Source organism: Fomitiporia mediterranea (genome assembly GCF_000271605.1).
Source record: "Fomitiporia mediterranea MF3/22 unplaced genomic scaffold FOMMEscaffold_5, whole genome shotgun sequence".
NCBI classification, from domain to species: Eukaryota; Fungi; Basidiomycota; class Agaricomycetes; order Hymenochaetales; family Hymenochaetaceae; genus Fomitiporia; species Fomitiporia mediterranea.
The window spans coordinates 2,102,373-2,117,986 of record NW_006760390.1 but is presented as its reverse complement, the minus strand read 5'-3'; the positions used below and the strand labels follow the sequence as shown (position 1 = coordinate 2,117,986).

The 15,614-nt window shown below is 48.8% G+C and overlaps 7 protein-coding genes across 7 annotated transcripts; 3 read left to right on the top strand and 4 right to left on the bottom strand.

Annotated features, from left to right (window-relative positions):
• Window positions 1-112: 112 nt before the first annotated feature.
• On the top strand, window positions 113-990 carry FOMMEDRAFT_140187 (Sm-like ribonucleo protein). Its single transcript, XM_007265682.1, has 6 exons — window positions 113-155; window positions 218-410; window positions 470-490; window positions 552-628; window positions 688-707; window positions 764-990. Exons 1-6 carry the CDS (start codon window positions 148-150, stop codon window positions 781-783), a joined length of 339 nt encoding a protein of 112 aa, XP_007265744.1. The 5' UTR covers window positions 113-147; the 3' UTR covers window positions 784-990.
• A 241-nt stretch (window positions 991-1,231) lies between these two features.
• On the top strand, window positions 1,232-3,239 carry FOMMEDRAFT_140186 (NAD-binding protein). Its single transcript, XM_007265681.1, has 12 exons — window positions 1,232-1,324; window positions 1,400-1,405; window positions 1,456-1,509; window positions 1,564-1,569; window positions 1,622-1,767; window positions 1,821-1,924; window positions 1,978-2,128; window positions 2,183-2,320; window positions 2,380-2,656; window positions 2,713-2,784; window positions 2,853-2,863; window positions 2,926-3,239. The coding sequence occupies exons 1-12, from the start codon at window positions 1,286-1,288 to the stop codon at window positions 3,182-3,184; spliced, it is 1,263 nt and encodes a 420-aa protein (XP_007265743.1). The 5' UTR covers window positions 1,232-1,285; the 3' UTR covers window positions 3,185-3,239.
• Window positions 3,240-3,276: 37 nt separating this feature from the next.
• FOMMEDRAFT_155264 (uncharacterized protein) lies at window positions 3,277-4,017 on the bottom strand (the record flags this gene model as incomplete). Its single annotated transcript, XM_007265680.1, has 6 exons — window positions 3,277-3,353; window positions 3,468-3,531; window positions 3,576-3,628; window positions 3,684-3,800; window positions 3,845-3,930; window positions 3,959-4,017. 6 exons carry the CDS (start codon window positions 4,015-4,017, stop codon window positions 3,277-3,279), a joined length of 456 nt encoding a protein of 151 aa, XP_007265742.1.
• Window positions 4,018-5,586: 1,569 nt separating this feature from the next.
• FOMMEDRAFT_82953 (uncharacterized protein) lies at window positions 5,587-6,979 on the bottom strand (the record flags this gene model as incomplete). Its single annotated transcript, XM_007265679.1, has 2 exons — window positions 5,587-6,657; window positions 6,716-6,979. The coding sequence occupies 2 exons, from the start codon at window positions 6,977-6,979 to the stop codon at window positions 5,587-5,589; spliced, it is 1,335 nt and encodes a 444-aa protein (XP_007265741.1).
• A 1,454-nt stretch (window positions 6,980-8,433) lies between these two features.
• FOMMEDRAFT_155262 (uncharacterized protein) lies at window positions 8,434-9,059 on the top strand (the record flags this gene model as incomplete). Its single annotated transcript, XM_007265678.1, has 3 exons — window positions 8,434-8,586; window positions 8,641-8,675; window positions 8,750-9,059. 3 exons carry the CDS (start codon window positions 8,434-8,436, stop codon window positions 9,057-9,059), a joined length of 498 nt encoding a protein of 165 aa, XP_007265740.1.
• A 387-nt stretch (window positions 9,060-9,446) lies between these two features.
• Window positions 9,447-11,030, bottom strand: FOMMEDRAFT_155261 (uncharacterized protein; the record flags this gene model as incomplete). Its single annotated transcript, XM_007265677.1, has 6 exons — window positions 9,447-9,508; window positions 9,585-9,704; window positions 9,767-9,940; window positions 10,000-10,110; window positions 10,164-10,364; window positions 10,817-11,030. 6 exons carry the CDS (start codon window positions 11,028-11,030, stop codon window positions 9,447-9,449), a joined length of 882 nt encoding a protein of 293 aa, XP_007265739.1.
• A 233-nt stretch (window positions 11,031-11,263) lies between these two features.
• On the bottom strand, window positions 11,264-15,500 carry FOMMEDRAFT_146175 (uncharacterized protein; the record flags this gene model as incomplete). Its single annotated transcript, XM_007265676.1, has 10 exons — window positions 11,264-12,469; window positions 12,524-13,596; window positions 13,650-14,402; window positions 14,478-14,510; window positions 14,560-14,625; window positions 14,679-14,793; window positions 14,852-14,973; window positions 15,022-15,047; window positions 15,110-15,187; window positions 15,244-15,500. The coding sequence occupies 10 exons, from the start codon at window positions 15,498-15,500 to the stop codon at window positions 11,507-11,509; spliced, it is 3,486 nt and encodes a 1,161-aa protein (XP_007265738.1). The 3' UTR covers window positions 11,264-11,506.
• Window positions 15,501-15,614: the final 114 nt, after the last annotated feature.

Sequence of the window (15,614 nt, the reverse complement as noted above, 5' to 3'; positions counted from 1 at the left end):
AGCACAGTGTACATAAATTTCTGCTGAGGTCTAGAAGTTCCCACGCACGTGACGCTGCAGTGGGCGTCGTGCCCGTCAACACGCGGAATTATCGTTACCTCTCTTTCAAACGTTGGTCGTAAAGCTACATCTGATAAGCAATATACAATGGCGAGGTGATATAGTCTCAGTATTCATTCATTCATAGTCGCCATTACTGATACGTCCTGACTTCTAGCACCTTAGCCCAAGTTCCAAAATCTGAGCTCAATGAAGCCGAGATTCGACAACTCGAAGAACAAGAAATCTCTCAAGGCCCACTGTCCGTGCTACTACAGGCTGTTAGGAACCATCACCAGGTCCTTATCTCGCTGAGGAATAACAAGAAGCTACTGGCTCGCGTGAAAGCTTTTGACAGGCATACAAATATGGTATGATCTTTAGCGCCTTGTTTGTTTTGCGGAACTTGACCTCTAACATCGTCCCGCAGGTATTGGAGAACGTCAAGGAGGCCAGTACCTTAAAAATCCGTTATACTTGAGCCATGAACTAATGTATCATGCTGCGTTTAGATGTGGGTCGAAGTGCCGAAAGGGAAAAACAAGAAACCAGTGAACAAAGATCGTTTCATTAGCAAAATGTTTTTAAGGTACGGCCTGCTATCCCGTGCTTGTTCATGTTTTGCTAACGTATAGCTTCTGTTTCTAGAGGTGATTCGGTGATATTGAGTGAGTTTATCGGCACCAAGTTCATTATATGACATTTAAAGTTTGCCTTTGTCTAGTTCTCCGAAACCAGGCATGATCATTCCATCTTCCATTCGGCTCCTTTGTACTGTGTTTATAATCACGATCAAAACTACCGACAAGCATGCGAATTTAAAATGTTTTCGCGCTGTCATTCCCCTCTGTCTCCATTTGCTTAAGTGCTTGTTTCATTTGTTCTCTGTGTAGACACAAACCCCCTTATGCAGAATACTAGTACGTACGCCGATTGGCTAGTTGAATTTGTGCCCCTTACAATTCCAATACTTACACTTCGTCTTTGATAAAAGCAATATACAAAGGCAGCCGCGAATACAGCGAAAGGTTGCATTAATATTGAACTGCGAGTAGGCTCTGAGTCGAGCTTGAATAAGTATTATGTAATATTTATGAGGATGTCATGTGTTCCGGCCCGCACGAGCCGCTCACTCCGTCTTGCTCAAAGTTTATAACAGCTATGCATATAGCTCGGCGAAACAGCTGTTCCAACCACCTCTTCCCTCTAACCACCTTCTCACATTGCATTAGCAGAGATCAGAATCATGTCTGCAACCAAAACAAATTTGAATGTCCTCATGTGTAAGTTGCCTACCCCTTTGCCTTGCTGATTATTCTTGACATGACGGTCGGCTAAAAATGCGATATACAGGTGGTGCGGTGCGTCATTGGCGTACTTGTCAAAGAAAGCGTCAAATTCTTAAATGTAAATCAGGGGGAGTACACCACTGGATGGACAGGATCTGGTGCTTCAAAGTCGGATAAGAAGGTAAGTATCGAAGTCGATACTTCTGCTCATACTCCAGCTAACCGATGCATTTAGATCGGCGTACGTCTAAACACTTGAATCAAGAACCGAATGGTTTCTTATCTCGCCAAAGGTCGTTGGGTTGACACTCTTTGACTTGCGCAGACGCCAAAAGGTTGACGACCTGTCTATGGTCGGTGTTAGCGGTTCCAAATTCCCTGCTATCCGCAACCATCTACAAGCAAACATTGCCAATGTGTACAAGGATATGGACATATCGTACGTGGACTTTATCTCGCTTCGTCCCAAACTTAGTTATTCCATTTATGAAGCTTCAAATCCTACCCAGAAGAGGGAAAAACAGATCCTGAGGCCTACAAGGTAGCCATCGATGCATTAAAGCCAGGAGATGCAGTTATCATATTCACTCCAGACAGTACGACATTTATCTTCATCCATTGAATTAATAGGTTTAAGATTACCGTAAAGGTACTCACTTCCCTATTGCCCTCTACGCTTTGGAGCGTCGTCTGCACGTCCTTGTCACGAAGCCAGCGACGCAGAAGCTTGAGCATCACATCCAGCTTATAGAAACTGCCAGGAAGAATAACGTTGTATGCTTCGTCGAGCATCACAAGAGGTACGTGTCTAATACGCGGGTTATAATTCTCGTTATTCATTTACTCTTCGATAGATTCGATCCCGTGTACAGTGATGCTAAGGCTCGTGCCGCTACTCTTGGTGAATTCAATTTCTTTAACGCATGGATGAGCCAACCGAAGAGCCAGCTTGAGACTTTCCGCGAGTGGGCAGGGAAAGACAGCGATATCAGGCGAGTAGCCCTTTTGTGCGGATTCGACACTTGTACTCACTTCAGTGGACAAACCATAGCTACTATTTGTCGTCGCACCATATCGATATATGTTGCTGGATTCTTCAGGGAAAGGCAGTACCAACTCGGGTTGTCGCGAGCGCTGCGACAGGTATTGCGACAAGCGACCCATACAATTGCGTGGACAACACGGAGGACACAATCACCCTTCTCGTCGATTGGCAGTCCCTGTCGAGTTCCAAGCACAGAGGTACGGCAGTGTATACTGCCTCGTGGACGGCACCACTCAAGTCAGGAGTGCATTCCGCGCAGCATTGGTACTACATGGGGGAGAAGGCATGTATAAGATTTGGTTTCATTACTGAGACAGCATGTCAACTGACTTAACCCAGGGAGATATCACCGTTGACCAGGCGCATCGCGGTTACGACATAACTATTGACGACACCGGAAAGACCTTGTATGTACTTTAATCCTCGGCTAATGTCTATCCTGACCAAATTGTTTGCCATCCCCGCTTGTCTGCAGTTATAACCCATTCTAGTAAATGACCTTCCTCTCTGTCCACAACGGACGGATCCTGATATCATTCCTTGACCTTGCAGCATGAAGTATTCGCCGTCGGAGACAGGTCATTTCGATGGCCAGAGGGGTTACGGATACATCTCCATTGAGAAATTCATTGATGCTGCTCGTTCCGTTAACGCCAGTGAAGCTCAGCCGGGAGATTTCGATGGACATGGACTCCCGACAATTACCAATACCGTACTGACGACCGCCATCCTACACGCTGGCCGAATCAGCCTCGACGAAAAGCGGCCAGTAGGGATCAAGCTTGAGGGAAACCAATGGAAGCTCGAGTAAACATGCGTCATAGTTAGCGTCAGGACATAACAGAGGACCGGCAATTTAACATGGAACAAGCTCGATAACTTGACGTTTTAACCGCCCCCAAATCAGACTTTCGATTGTTCGCATCCCACAGTCATTTGTGCAGATAAGCTTGTAGCGTCATCGACGTTATCTGAGGAGCCTGAATATCACGCGCAATAATCAGCGCAATGCACGGTCCCGAGTAAGAGCAAGGCGTTGGATAGTCTTGAAACCCCGATGAGGCACAAGAAATGTAAAGTAACGCATAATGTACTCAATTTAGCCCTGCGAAGTACCGTGAATACGTCTAACTCTCGGACCGTGGGCGCTTGGTGTGCCTTCAGAATCAGTGCACTAGAACTATGAACATCGTTCGACAGACCATTGCCGAGGGATCATTCCCGATATTGAAGATTACACTCAAGCCGAATTGTACTTTAACACGTTTTCAATAATGTGCCTTTCGTCTACTAGCTTTATACATGAATACCAGCGCAATCTCCCAAGATGGCGGGAAAGCTTGACCGGATCTCGATGTGACTTACAGGAAGAGAATTAGAGATTCTCGAACCGAGCTGTGATGGGCGGCGTAATAGTTCAACCCAGTCTGCACCCGATGGTGGACAGTTACAGCAGATCAATTCTATGCACCTTGATACGCCTCAAGCCAAGTGATGAGCTGCACCTGCGCAGATACCGGACGGCCAGTCGAGTTTGGTGAAACCGGTCGGAAGTTTCTAAAAGAGAAAATTAGCCTAAGCATACTCATGATCCGCGCGCGTTGACGTCATCTTGCGGACACATTTGCAATTCCACTCAGGCATAGTGGCGACTTGTCTCGCGATGTCTGGTCTGGCACAATATCCTTTGCTACAGGGCATCGTGAACACGCACTGACGCAGGTCAAATATACTTAGTATATATATCCATCTGTCCCTACCCCGCACAAATCACCGCCGCGGGCCCGCACGCGACAGATAAATTGCCAAGTAAACATAGCGACGCGCACAGGATTGAATCTCTTTCACACTTCTTCAATTCATTTCCTTACCTTCGCGCATTGAACCACCGTTTGACCGTGGCAGACCTGTCACCAGGCAGGCCCTGCGAAGCTGATCGAACGGACTCTTATTCCACCCGTTTCTATTTAATGAATGGTTTTCCCGGTCTCAGCCAGGTTGCATCTCCATTTGAGCACTCGCAAGATCACTGCCACGGTTCGTAGCAGGACGGCTATCTGGCTCCCTACACTAGCACCTCCTGTTTTGTATTCAACATCAAGTACTTTTACCCTTTCAAACCTAGTGACATCCGCTCTTCTACTTCGTCCGTTCTCTTCTCGACGTCGACATCAATCCTCACTATTTTCTCCTTTCACTCGTGGGATGTTTTTCCATCTTGCATTTCAATAAATAGAATACGGCCGGTTGTGTTCCAATCGCTGACGGCAAAGATTACTAACGCGCACCACGGATTGAGAGCGAAAAGCCCACTTTTTCAACGAGACGCGTGATACAGGGTAAAACACTGGCGGAGAAAAGGTGGAAGGTGGATGTTGCAACATGCTTTAATGATGGTGGTGGTGAATGGACAGGCGAGGGGAGAAAAGAAATGTGAATATGGACCAAAAATATAATGTGCACGAGAAAATGAATGAGGGAAAGTTCATTGTTAATCTGCAAAGAATGAAGCTACCGACAGAAAATATAAGAAAACCTAAAAAAGAATAAGTCAAAGGCTGGTCCCACAACCCAACCTACGGCTAACGCACACAGTGAAGGAGAGAAAGACGTAGGATAGGAAGCAGACTACTGATGAAAGAGGAAGGGGGGAAAGGGATAGGGAATATGGTGTAGAACATATTGACGGAATACTAAAGTGATGACAGTGCTGGTATTGAATGAATGATGGAATGATGGTAAGGTGCGATGGGTGGATTGAAAGACACGACAAGCACAAGAAAGGGGAGAAAAAGGGACTGCCGAATGAAGGATTAGTCCGTTTGTCTTGGTACAGGATCTCGACTCGCGGAAAGCCCGAATGAGAGAAAAAAAACATCCTTCTTGAAAGGAAGACCGTCCTATCATTTGGATCATAGTCTTCACCCCGCGGATGGCGAGGAAGTGCAGTTCGATGAGTGCGTTGTGAGAGAAAACCATTGAAATGATGGAATGCATGGGATGATTGAACTTGCAGAGACAGGAGAAAAGTGCGCAAAGGTTGCCGTTTTGGAGGCGATTGACGTATATGATAGAGTACATTTTAAGTTGCAGCGAAAAGTCTTGTTCCAGGCAGAGCGACAGAAGGTTGAGAAGTCCGAACGAGTCCAGCCATGATGAAGTGATGGACACGGGTGCGTGTAGCGCGACGAGAGAATGCCTGTAGATCCCAGATTATGAAATTTGACGAAGAGGAGAAGCAGCGAGGACATTGCGATCGTGCAACGCAGGTCGAGCATAGTAATCGTGTGGTGCACAATCATCCGCAGCATTGGCATATTTGGTTACTACTGTCTGTTCACCGGTCATCGGAACATTCTCCTTGTCGCTTTTAGCGGTGTGAAGAGGTTGAGTGACCAGGAATGGATCTCCAGCGTATGCGGGACTCGTTGGCGTTACTGGCATGTCAACGTCATCTGACGAGGAATCTGTAGACACAGACATCGAGCTCATGGGAGTACTGAGCGCTGATAATGGGTTCCGCGACACAGGCGTTGTCGGAACCAAGCACGGAATGACCTGTCGTACGAATCGGTTTCCCGTCAGATACCACTGCACGGTAAACGTCGACGCTTTCGAGTAGAAAGGGTACGAGTATTTCTTGACAAGATTCTCCGACAAGTCCGCAATATTCCTTGACAGTCGGCTATCGAGCAATTCAATTATCTCCGTGACAGATGCAGGTTCATCATAAATCCGCCTTGGCTCCTGACAGACGTGCCGCGCAAGAATCAGCGATGCAAGTGCGACGGCAGAAGGTGAATATTTGATGAAGTCGCGGTAAAACAAAGTGACTTCCATGAGGAACCTGGCAACGTGTTGAACCTTCACACTTTCTTCAAACGAACCACAGCAGTAAAACCGGAGCCAAGCTTCTGCTGTTGGATGGCCCAGAGTCCACTGTATGGTAGCAAGGACATGTCCCTCCATTTGTATGAAGGCAGACTCATCGTATGTGTCGCGGCAGATGCCTACAAGGTCAGTGAGAGTCGGTACACGTTCCTTCGCATCCTCGAATTTGGCAGCAATCCATAATGCTGCACAGCCGACAAGTTGATAGTGTTTCGTATAGACGATGCGACGAGATACGTAACGGTCCACAATATTCATTGTGAGGTAGAGGGTCTCGGGACGAAGACGGAAGGTAAAATGGATTTCGATGAGGAAGTCGACAAGGCACGGACGCATTGCCCATTTGATTTCGGGCTGTTGGTCCATCGCAGAAGCGGAACCCATTGTGTAGACCTGTATGTTGATCAGATCACAAGTCGCAACGGAAGCAAACACCACAGCTACAACTCACCTCCATTTCATGCATGTAACAGCAAATCTCTTCGCGATACTCTTCCTCCACATAGATACCCTCTCTTCGAAAGGCAGCAAGCTGAGCTTCGCGGTGTCGTAATCGCTGAAGCTCAGCCTTGATGACTGCTGGTGTCCTACGTGAGGTGGCTGAAGTGTCTTTACAGCGGGGCTTTTGAACGCCATCCCGATGAGGAGAGGGGCGCTTTTTAGGGTAGAGCTGGTTCCGGACGGGTCGGTTGGAAAGTGACGTGATGTCCTTCATGCTGAGCGATAAAGAGGAGCCGGGAAGTTGACGATCTGCAAGCAGGGGAGAACTGGAGCAAGGGGGAGAAGAAGAGGGTGGAGAATTAGCCACTGTAAAGAGCGACGCAGACATAGTGTAAAGTTGAAAGCCGAGTGATGAGGTAGTACGGAATCTGTAGTGGCCACGAATCGTCGTGACTGCTCACAAAGAGACGAAATCGCTCAAAGGAGCAGCCAGGCCAGATGTGCAGCCTGCAAGAAATGCGCTGAGGGTGCAAGAGAAGGACGTGGATGGAGAGCAAGATGCATAGCGAGTGGCACAGGCCATCAAGCCATATCCGGCCATCCTCAGGCAAAATGTAAATAACTGATGAGCACGCTGCCTGCGGTGATCGGCGCAGATGCTTGCTGTGTACATAGCACAGAGAAAAAAAAATAGAACCGACAAATAGTAAACTCACGATACACAGCGCTAGACATACGCTGACGTGTAGAGGAAAAAGACGAGGACGACGCACGCGAGGCGACAGAGACACTAGACACAAATGGATGAGATAAGGACGATCGTGAAGTAGAGAATCGTGAAAAAGAGAGAGAGAAGGTGCGCCGCGTCGGACAGACGGAGAGGAGGGCGTGGGGGTCGTGGCTGACGCCGTCGTCGAGAACGGCGGGAGGGAGAGGGGAGAATGGGAGAGAGAAGGCCTTGTCGGCTGGACCCTATAAGGAATGCAGCATGGCAGGTGCGTTTGTACATCTGCGATCTGATACACCCTCGCTCAATATCACATCGATTTTGGGTACATTTACCCTGCCGCTTTCGTCGCACATCCTCTCCCGGTCTCGGCTCACTCCGCTCTGACAACCATCCATCTTCCCCTGCAAGCCCCCCATTAGGCAGCTCGCTCCCACTCATTCCGTCCGCCACCCGAGCCGAGCCGGAATTCATTAATCCAGCCGGTCCCACAACACGTTTCTCGACGAGCACCACCACTCTCTTATTGTCCCATTCCGACCTTCGTGAAAATTGGCAATCATCTTACCTTAACAAATTCTCGACTGTACACTGTTCGGGGTTGACCTTTGGTCGCGTCCTGGGAAACCTGCGCTTTTAGCCCGGTCTGTCCCAGATGATAGTCTTTCATGCCTCTCACCTTTGCCCACTGCTCCGTCGTTGGTAAATACTGGACACAATATTAATGCAAATACGGTCTCTGCACATTGATTTGCGCGAATCAACTTCTGCTGTCCTCCATTCCATGCAAAACGACTCCACTTACAAGAGCAACAAAACGCAAGACGCTGTGGAAATGTGCCCAGGCAAGGGAGACAAGGAGTATTCAATCAAATGATTAGGTGTGTCAACAAGAAATGAACGATTATGAGTTGAACAAGTATGCACTAGTTGCTGAAAATAGATATGCAAGATGCAAAAAAATGAAGGCGGATAAAAGAGAGACTAGACAGCAATTTTTTATGTGCAAGCAGCAGACAGTGGACCGTTGGATAGGTCCTTTGTCGCAAGAGACGCCGAGATCTGAAGAGACACGGTCGTCTGGTGTGAAGCACGGGCGAGCGGCCTGTGGGTCCGTCGAGCACTTCACGGAGGCAAAGAGAAGGGATGGAGAAGTAAAAAACGTACACGTAGTCGTGCGAGGGTAGTTATCTATGGTAGAACCGCAGGGCTGCGGAGATCAGGCGCGAGGTGCCCAAGGCGTGTATAGAGCGAGCTTGAAGGAATCAGACCAGAGGAAGCTAGGCGCTGATTTGGGCACCACGTTCCTGCCTGCAGGCAATTGAATGCTTCTCGATACTCTGCTGTGACACAACGAACTGCCGTACTGGGTTCAGAACATCTGAAATATCTTTCAATTACTCCTGTCTTCGCTGTCCAACACGGGAGGTCTGCTCGATGTGGTCGCTGTTCCGCCTTTCGCGTTGCCATCGCTGTCCCGGCCCCGACGCCCGAGCCTATCCTGGGTAGACCCCGTCGAATTTTCCTCCGACAAATTGCACGAGGTCACTTAATCATTCTCTGCGGGATATCGCGGGTTTCGCTTGCGGTTGAAACCCTTGTTGGGCGTCCTCCAGCCGCGTCGTGAACTCAATCCGGCTGTAACAAAGCATCATTGACTTTCTACATCCCATTAAGGGAAGCCGTTGTGCAGGAACCCGCCCAAGGACTTTCCACGCCTGGACTCCATTCTACTGTGATAGTAGCTTGAATGTGTGTGTACAGGAGTCTGCCTTGTAAGGATACTCTCCACCCTTCCATCATTCACTCTGTGTTATTATTGAAATCACGCGTCGTAGGTTCTTAGCATACGGTCAAGCTTAAGTATAGAGCACAGTCCGCTTTGGATCCGCTCTGAGTAACCTTGTAATCATATCGATCGTCATTCGAATACACGAGGGAGATCATTAATTTCAGCCTAACTCCTTTTATACTGCCTTCAATTCGCTAAATGCCATTCACAAATGAGCAAGTGCTAGTCTCGATTGAAACTGTCCTGAGCGTCGACCTCCACCATGACAGGAGATTTATATTCGCCTGTTCAAACACACTGGACGTCAGATCATATCATGTGAAGATTGAACGGCCGTGACCTGAGCCCGACCGCGCTGACATGAAGGCGATGGGAATTGGAAGACAAAAGTCCATTTCCACGGAGAATCCGGAAGTGCGAGCCTTGATTGTCCCCAATCATATTCCAATACAGCTTTACAACCTCCGGAATTTTCAGATCCTTACGAAGAGAAATGGAATGAGCTTATATCCACCAAACCCGACCGTAGCGCATATACTCACCCCTCATCGGCGCTATCGTTCGAATGGAGCGAAGAATAGCCAGCATCAACAATTGCACAGCTTGCTTTCCGGTATAATTTCTGGTTTCAGTAAACAAGCATTTGCAAAAGCAAGCTCCGTCCACGGCCCTGTTCTTCCGTACATCTAAACTTGTACCTTCACCGGACCCGGTTTCTGTGAACAACATTGAAGACTCGGGCATTTTTGAAGCTTTGGAGCTTTACCACACCCACTAGCGTGATACACGGCTGCAGAAGCTGGTTTCTTTAGAAGGGAAGAAAGCGCTCGGCATTGATAACCATTCCATTGTGGGTTTGCAGGAACATCCCGTATACAAATGTCATCTAGTTAGGGAGCCGTGGTTCCGACCTTTCGGACTTAGTTGTATCACATTTACTGCTCGCATAACGAGTGTATGGCGATGCATTTGATCGCCTCACAAGCGGAGGCTTCAGTGAATGGAGGTTATCCTTGGAATGTCTATCAAGATTCGGGGACGAAGACACTAAACCGCTGGTCCGACGGTCGTCAGTGATCATGATGGGATGACGCCGCTCGTCGTGTGAATGATCAATTGCTGCAGGAAAGCCAAGTGGTTCTACAAGAACACGAAAATGCAGATGGGCGTCATGAACATAGGACAAGAGGCCCAAAGAATGAATGCGAGAAGATTGCGTGTAATTTTTGTCTCCTTATTAATGCAAACGGTTCAATTTTACCTGCCCATAAAACAAAATTTGGCACGAGTTCATTGGACTACCTAATCTAATCATAAATAATCATAATCAGAAATCGAAGAACAAGCCGACGGAACTGTCAGTAGCTGATGCGTGGCTGTGTACTCCGGTGATTTTGCCTTCCTGCTCACGTGCGCTCGCCCTTTTCCTGTGTCTATGCGAGTATTAATTCAATTGTTCGCATTCTTCCGCAATTCCAATCAACGCAATCGTATCCTGCGCGATTCAAGCGCAATTCGGGCGCTTTGCCTTGATTTTCCTGTGAGGAATCTTGCCTGGAACCTCTAATACCGCTTGCGGCTGAAAGGCCTACCCAGACGGGAGTTGCAGATCAGTGGAAGTTGGGAACGTCCCGGTGATAGAGCTTCTATTACTGTAACTATGAATTGGCGTGATGGTGCTTGATTCCATTCCGCATCCATATCCGCCCCTGCTCTGCACAGCGTCGGGGCTTGCTTCTCCCACGGGACCTGGGCGACGGATAGATAAGCATGAATCCTGTACACACCTTCGTAGCCAGCGTCCATGTTGAAATCTCATGTGTAGTTTCAAAATCATAGTAACTCCAATCTATTTCCAGCAAGGCACGGTCTTGTCGGTTAGCGGATCTCGAAGAACACTCAACCTTATATAGGTCAGAAAATAGCCAACAGAACATCGTTGCCTTGTGGACAGCGCGCTATCATTTTCGCCTCCGCATGAGGAGCATAACTTAATCCAAAGCCGTATGACGGTTCGGAATCAGGCCCGCTGTTCGGGAAAACGGAAAAACGATGTGTATGTTGAAACTTTTTAATACAGATAGCTTCAAGGAAAAAGACGTGAGAAAAGGAACAGAGAATTATCAGGAGAATGAAGAGGAATGTACTGGCTCAAAATGACGGATGCAGCAATATCAATATGAAACAGAAACATCAATGCAGAATCTCTCTTTTGCGAACGTTTACGGTCATGACAGTGAGAAGAAATTGGGTTACTCGGCTATGAAACCAAAGAAAACCCACTATTCTCGGTGAGCACCACCCATGAGAAGCGCCATCAGGTCAGTCGGATTGTGCTGGTTTTGAGGGACGCTTTGCAAGTGCTGAGGAAGCATTTGTTGGAGCATCTGAGGTTGCATATTTTGCTGTTGACGGACGTTTATCGATGGAGGCAGTTGATTCGGTCCAAGCAATTGCTGGGCGTTGAAGCCCGGCCCGCCACGCATTGCTTGCCCAAGATTGGGTCCACCTAGTCCAAGCATCTGGTTCTGTGGAGGTCCTCCGGGTCCGCCACGGAAATCCATACCATTGAGATTATTACCAACTGTGTTTCCCAACTGGGCAAATCCAGGCTGACCACGGAGGTGACCTTGATTACCAAGGAGGCCCAGGTTTGGGTTCTGGAATTGATTGAAAGACTGTGGGTTGTTTGCGTGTTGCAAGCCTGCAGGAATCTGTGAAGGTACTCCACCGAAATTTCCACCACCACCACCACCAATGAATTGAGAGGGCTCATGAGGGGGACGGCCGCCGAGATTCGCAAGGCCAGGGGGAAGACGCTGCTGAGGTGGTCCCTGTATAGGATTGAAATTATTAATGGGAGATGGTCCATTTCGCATCGCCTGCTGCTGGAAAGGAATGCCGCTGCCGCGACCACCGTTCATGCCTTGTCCATTGAACTGTGTCGGAAGCTGACTGGCGAATAACTGCTCTACGCCACCGCGTTGCTGAGGACCAAGCCGTGCATTGAAGGCAAGAGGGTCCTCAAGCTGACTAGCATAAAGACTTCCATTGTTTACTTCTCTGTTGCGAGGACCGGGAAGGGTGGCCGGACGTAAGCCCGGAACTAGGCCATCTGGTGCGAATCGACCTTCATCAGGATCAAGCAATAGGTCGTGCCGAGACAGCGAATTATTAAGAGAACTTATATGAAGAGATTGAGATTGGTGATTGCCCAGTATCGGATTCAGCTGCCCGCGTTGTGCCTAGAAAAATATTCACTAAATAAGAATGGCAAGTTATTCTGACAAGAAACGTACCTGTGCGGAGTTGTTGAGCATAGTTAAAAGATCCTGTATATTGCGATTTTCGCCAGAACCAGCCTGGGTATTCAAAGTCTGCTGCTCCTGACGATTCGGAGCCATGCTATTCGTCCCCATCCCAACATTGGGTACGTTACGACCGACATTCATAACTGGATCTCTCTGCTTTTCGAAGTGTTTCGCCATACGACTCCCTTTTCCGGAGGAGTACGTAGTTTGACCACCATTCATCTGGCTTTCGAACGGCGATATCGGTGACGTGACGCCATAGGAAGCAGTCGGCGGTGTCAGATTTCGTCGAACGTCAGATAGATGAAGTAAGGAGTCCGCCTGGGAGGAGAATGCACCTCGTTCGGAAGCACTGAGAGGGACAGACGATCGTAAAGCGTCGCCATTATGAAATTCCTTGTTAACTTCCATAAGGCCGACTGACCGGGTTGCATTGTCAAAGGCGAGAGGATTATGACCTGCAGATTCGGGGACAGAACGGCGAGAGACGTGTTCAGCTATGTTCATGTCTAATTGGCCACTGGCGAGGAGTTGCTGCTGCAAATTCGCCCTGTCAATTGCGGTCTGCTGTGAGGCCGAGAGAGGCATGGCCGGAGAAGCAGATGGCCGTCTTTGGTTCGGCCCGAGGGGGTCCATTTGTTGCAAACGCCCCATCTGCACTGCTGCCGCTGCACTCTGAGGACTGGGTTGGGCTGGGGCTTTGGTATTTTGAGCGCCGAAAGCCAAAAGACGCGACTGGCGAGGAGGCTCAAACACTGTAGCAGATGAAGGGGCATCTTTATTCGCAAGGTCACCATGGAAAGTGGCCGAATCGGGTGTTTTCAAGGACAGTAAACGAGGCCCGTTATTCTCGGGCCTTACGCTTGTTGGGGTATGCGCATTGCTTGTAGGATTCGACGGAGCTCCCAGACCAGGCAGAGACGACGGCGAAGGTACCGAGGGATTTGCAGAAATAGTTGTCTTCAGGGATATAGCCGATTTCGATGCAAGCAACGGGTCAATAACGCCTGAGAGACCAGTTTCTGGATTGACAGCATTTAAAGAACCAGGTCGGTCAGTGCCTGCATCACTCGTTAGCGTGATTAATAAATTCTTAATAGGTGCGAGGACTTACCAGACGTGCCGGTACCAGCTTGGCCTTCTGCTAGCTTCACTGGCCCAGGCAGACCAGTTTCTGATACTCGTAGACCTGCACCGGAGACTAATGGGCCACCATCAGAGGTATTCTTACTTTCTCCACTTGCAGATCGCTTCTGCTCTTCCTTCTTCATCATGAGCTTGAAGAGTTGAATTTCATCTAATTGACCTTCTGAAGCTGTACCGGTTGTCTTCGTCTTTTCAGGACCACCGGCTGCATCTTGTGACGCAGACGATGCGGAAGCAGACTGGTCAGATGCAAGACCTTTCGCTTTCATTTCGCGTTCCTTCATGTCTTTCTTCCATGCTTGAATACTATCCATCTCACCCTCTCCGCCCTTGCCTCCAAGAATGCCAGTTGATGACGCAGTCGGAGGAATGTACGTCTCCATCCACGCAGGCTCTTTTTCCTTCTCTCGCTCTTTCTTATCCTCCTTGTCCCGAACATCGTCGTACCTGCGGTCGCGTGCACCTCGTTTCTTATCATCTGCAGTACTCCAGCTCTCACGATCTTCAACAAGGTCACCTTTTTCCCGCCCAGCGCGTCGGGACTGAAGTCTGTCATCTCGTTTTCCTTCTTCACGCCATCTCTTCGGATCCTCATCGGTCTCATTGAATCGATCTCTATCTCGGTCTCTTCTCCCTGATGGAGGACTGTCGCGTGGCCTTGAACTATCGCGCGCACGGGACCGTTGCCGCTCACGGTCATCACGCTCACGTCGAGAGTTATCTGTCGAGATTACGTTCAAAACAAGCGTTAGATCATTTCACTTAGCAACTTGCTTCCAATGAAATATAAACGTACTTTCGTCGCGTCCTGCACGAGGAGGCTCTGCACCTAAAATAGAGGTAAGCTCAAGCACATAATTGAAGTAAAGAATACGCACCACGCCGCCAGTCCTCTTTACTTTCTCCGTTGCGTTTCCTGACCGCTAGGCGCTGTGCATCGCGATCTACTTCAATGCGTCAGAAGAGCGAACCGACAAGGCTTGAAATTGAACCTGACCTGAGACTAGGTGAGGTGCTGAATCCCGATCGCGGTTTCGCAATAGCGTTGAGTGTGACGGTACTCCCATACGGTCCCCGCGAGTCGCTCTGTCACGGTCATACCTGTCCGACAACTGGATTATGTTTGCATGTTCACAATTGCCTTTATGCATTAAATTGTATAGGCCGTACCGAACGTAGATCCCTTTCTGTATCACGGTCTCTGTCACTGGCACGTAAAGGCTGATGCTTGAAATTGCCCATCTGAGACGGTTGGGAAAGTGCAGAACGGAATGGCGGCCTGGAAGAGCCATCTAAGATAGAGTGAGAATATGTCAGAGAATCATATAAGTAGAATTTACCTCCATCTTCGGCTTCTCGTCTATATCTGGGGAAAAAGAATAGTTAAAGTTTTGTGCATCACTTTGGTATACGAGGCAGATAGCACACCTTCTGTCCCTCGGCGCGCCATTGACATTAAGGCTTTCTGACTCTTTCTTTGCCTGCAGGGACTGTTCGTTCCAGTCCCTGAAGAGGTAGTGATATTAGTGCACATAGCGACAAAAGAACGGTGCAGGACGGACCCAAACCAAGACTTGAATGCGGGCATTCCATCAGGAACTTTGACAAGAGGAGACTGGCTTAGATGAATGAGATGTTTTCGAGTATAGACGATACGGGAACGGGTTTCCGGGCCTTCGGCTTTAGCAACGACTTGCGTGTCTCCCGCGTCGCCTTGAAGAGCAGTCTCCTCTAAGGCGTCCGCTAGGGCATCGACCGAAGGTACATTTTGGGTGGATTCTTGAGGTGCTTTGTCTATGGATTCGACGGCTGTTGACATGATAAATTGAGGAGTGCAATGGGCTGAGGATGTGTGGATTCTACGGGAGTGCGTTGAGAGGAGTGTGCAGGAGGAGATGGGAGACAGGAAAGGAAAACGCCGAAGATCACTCTC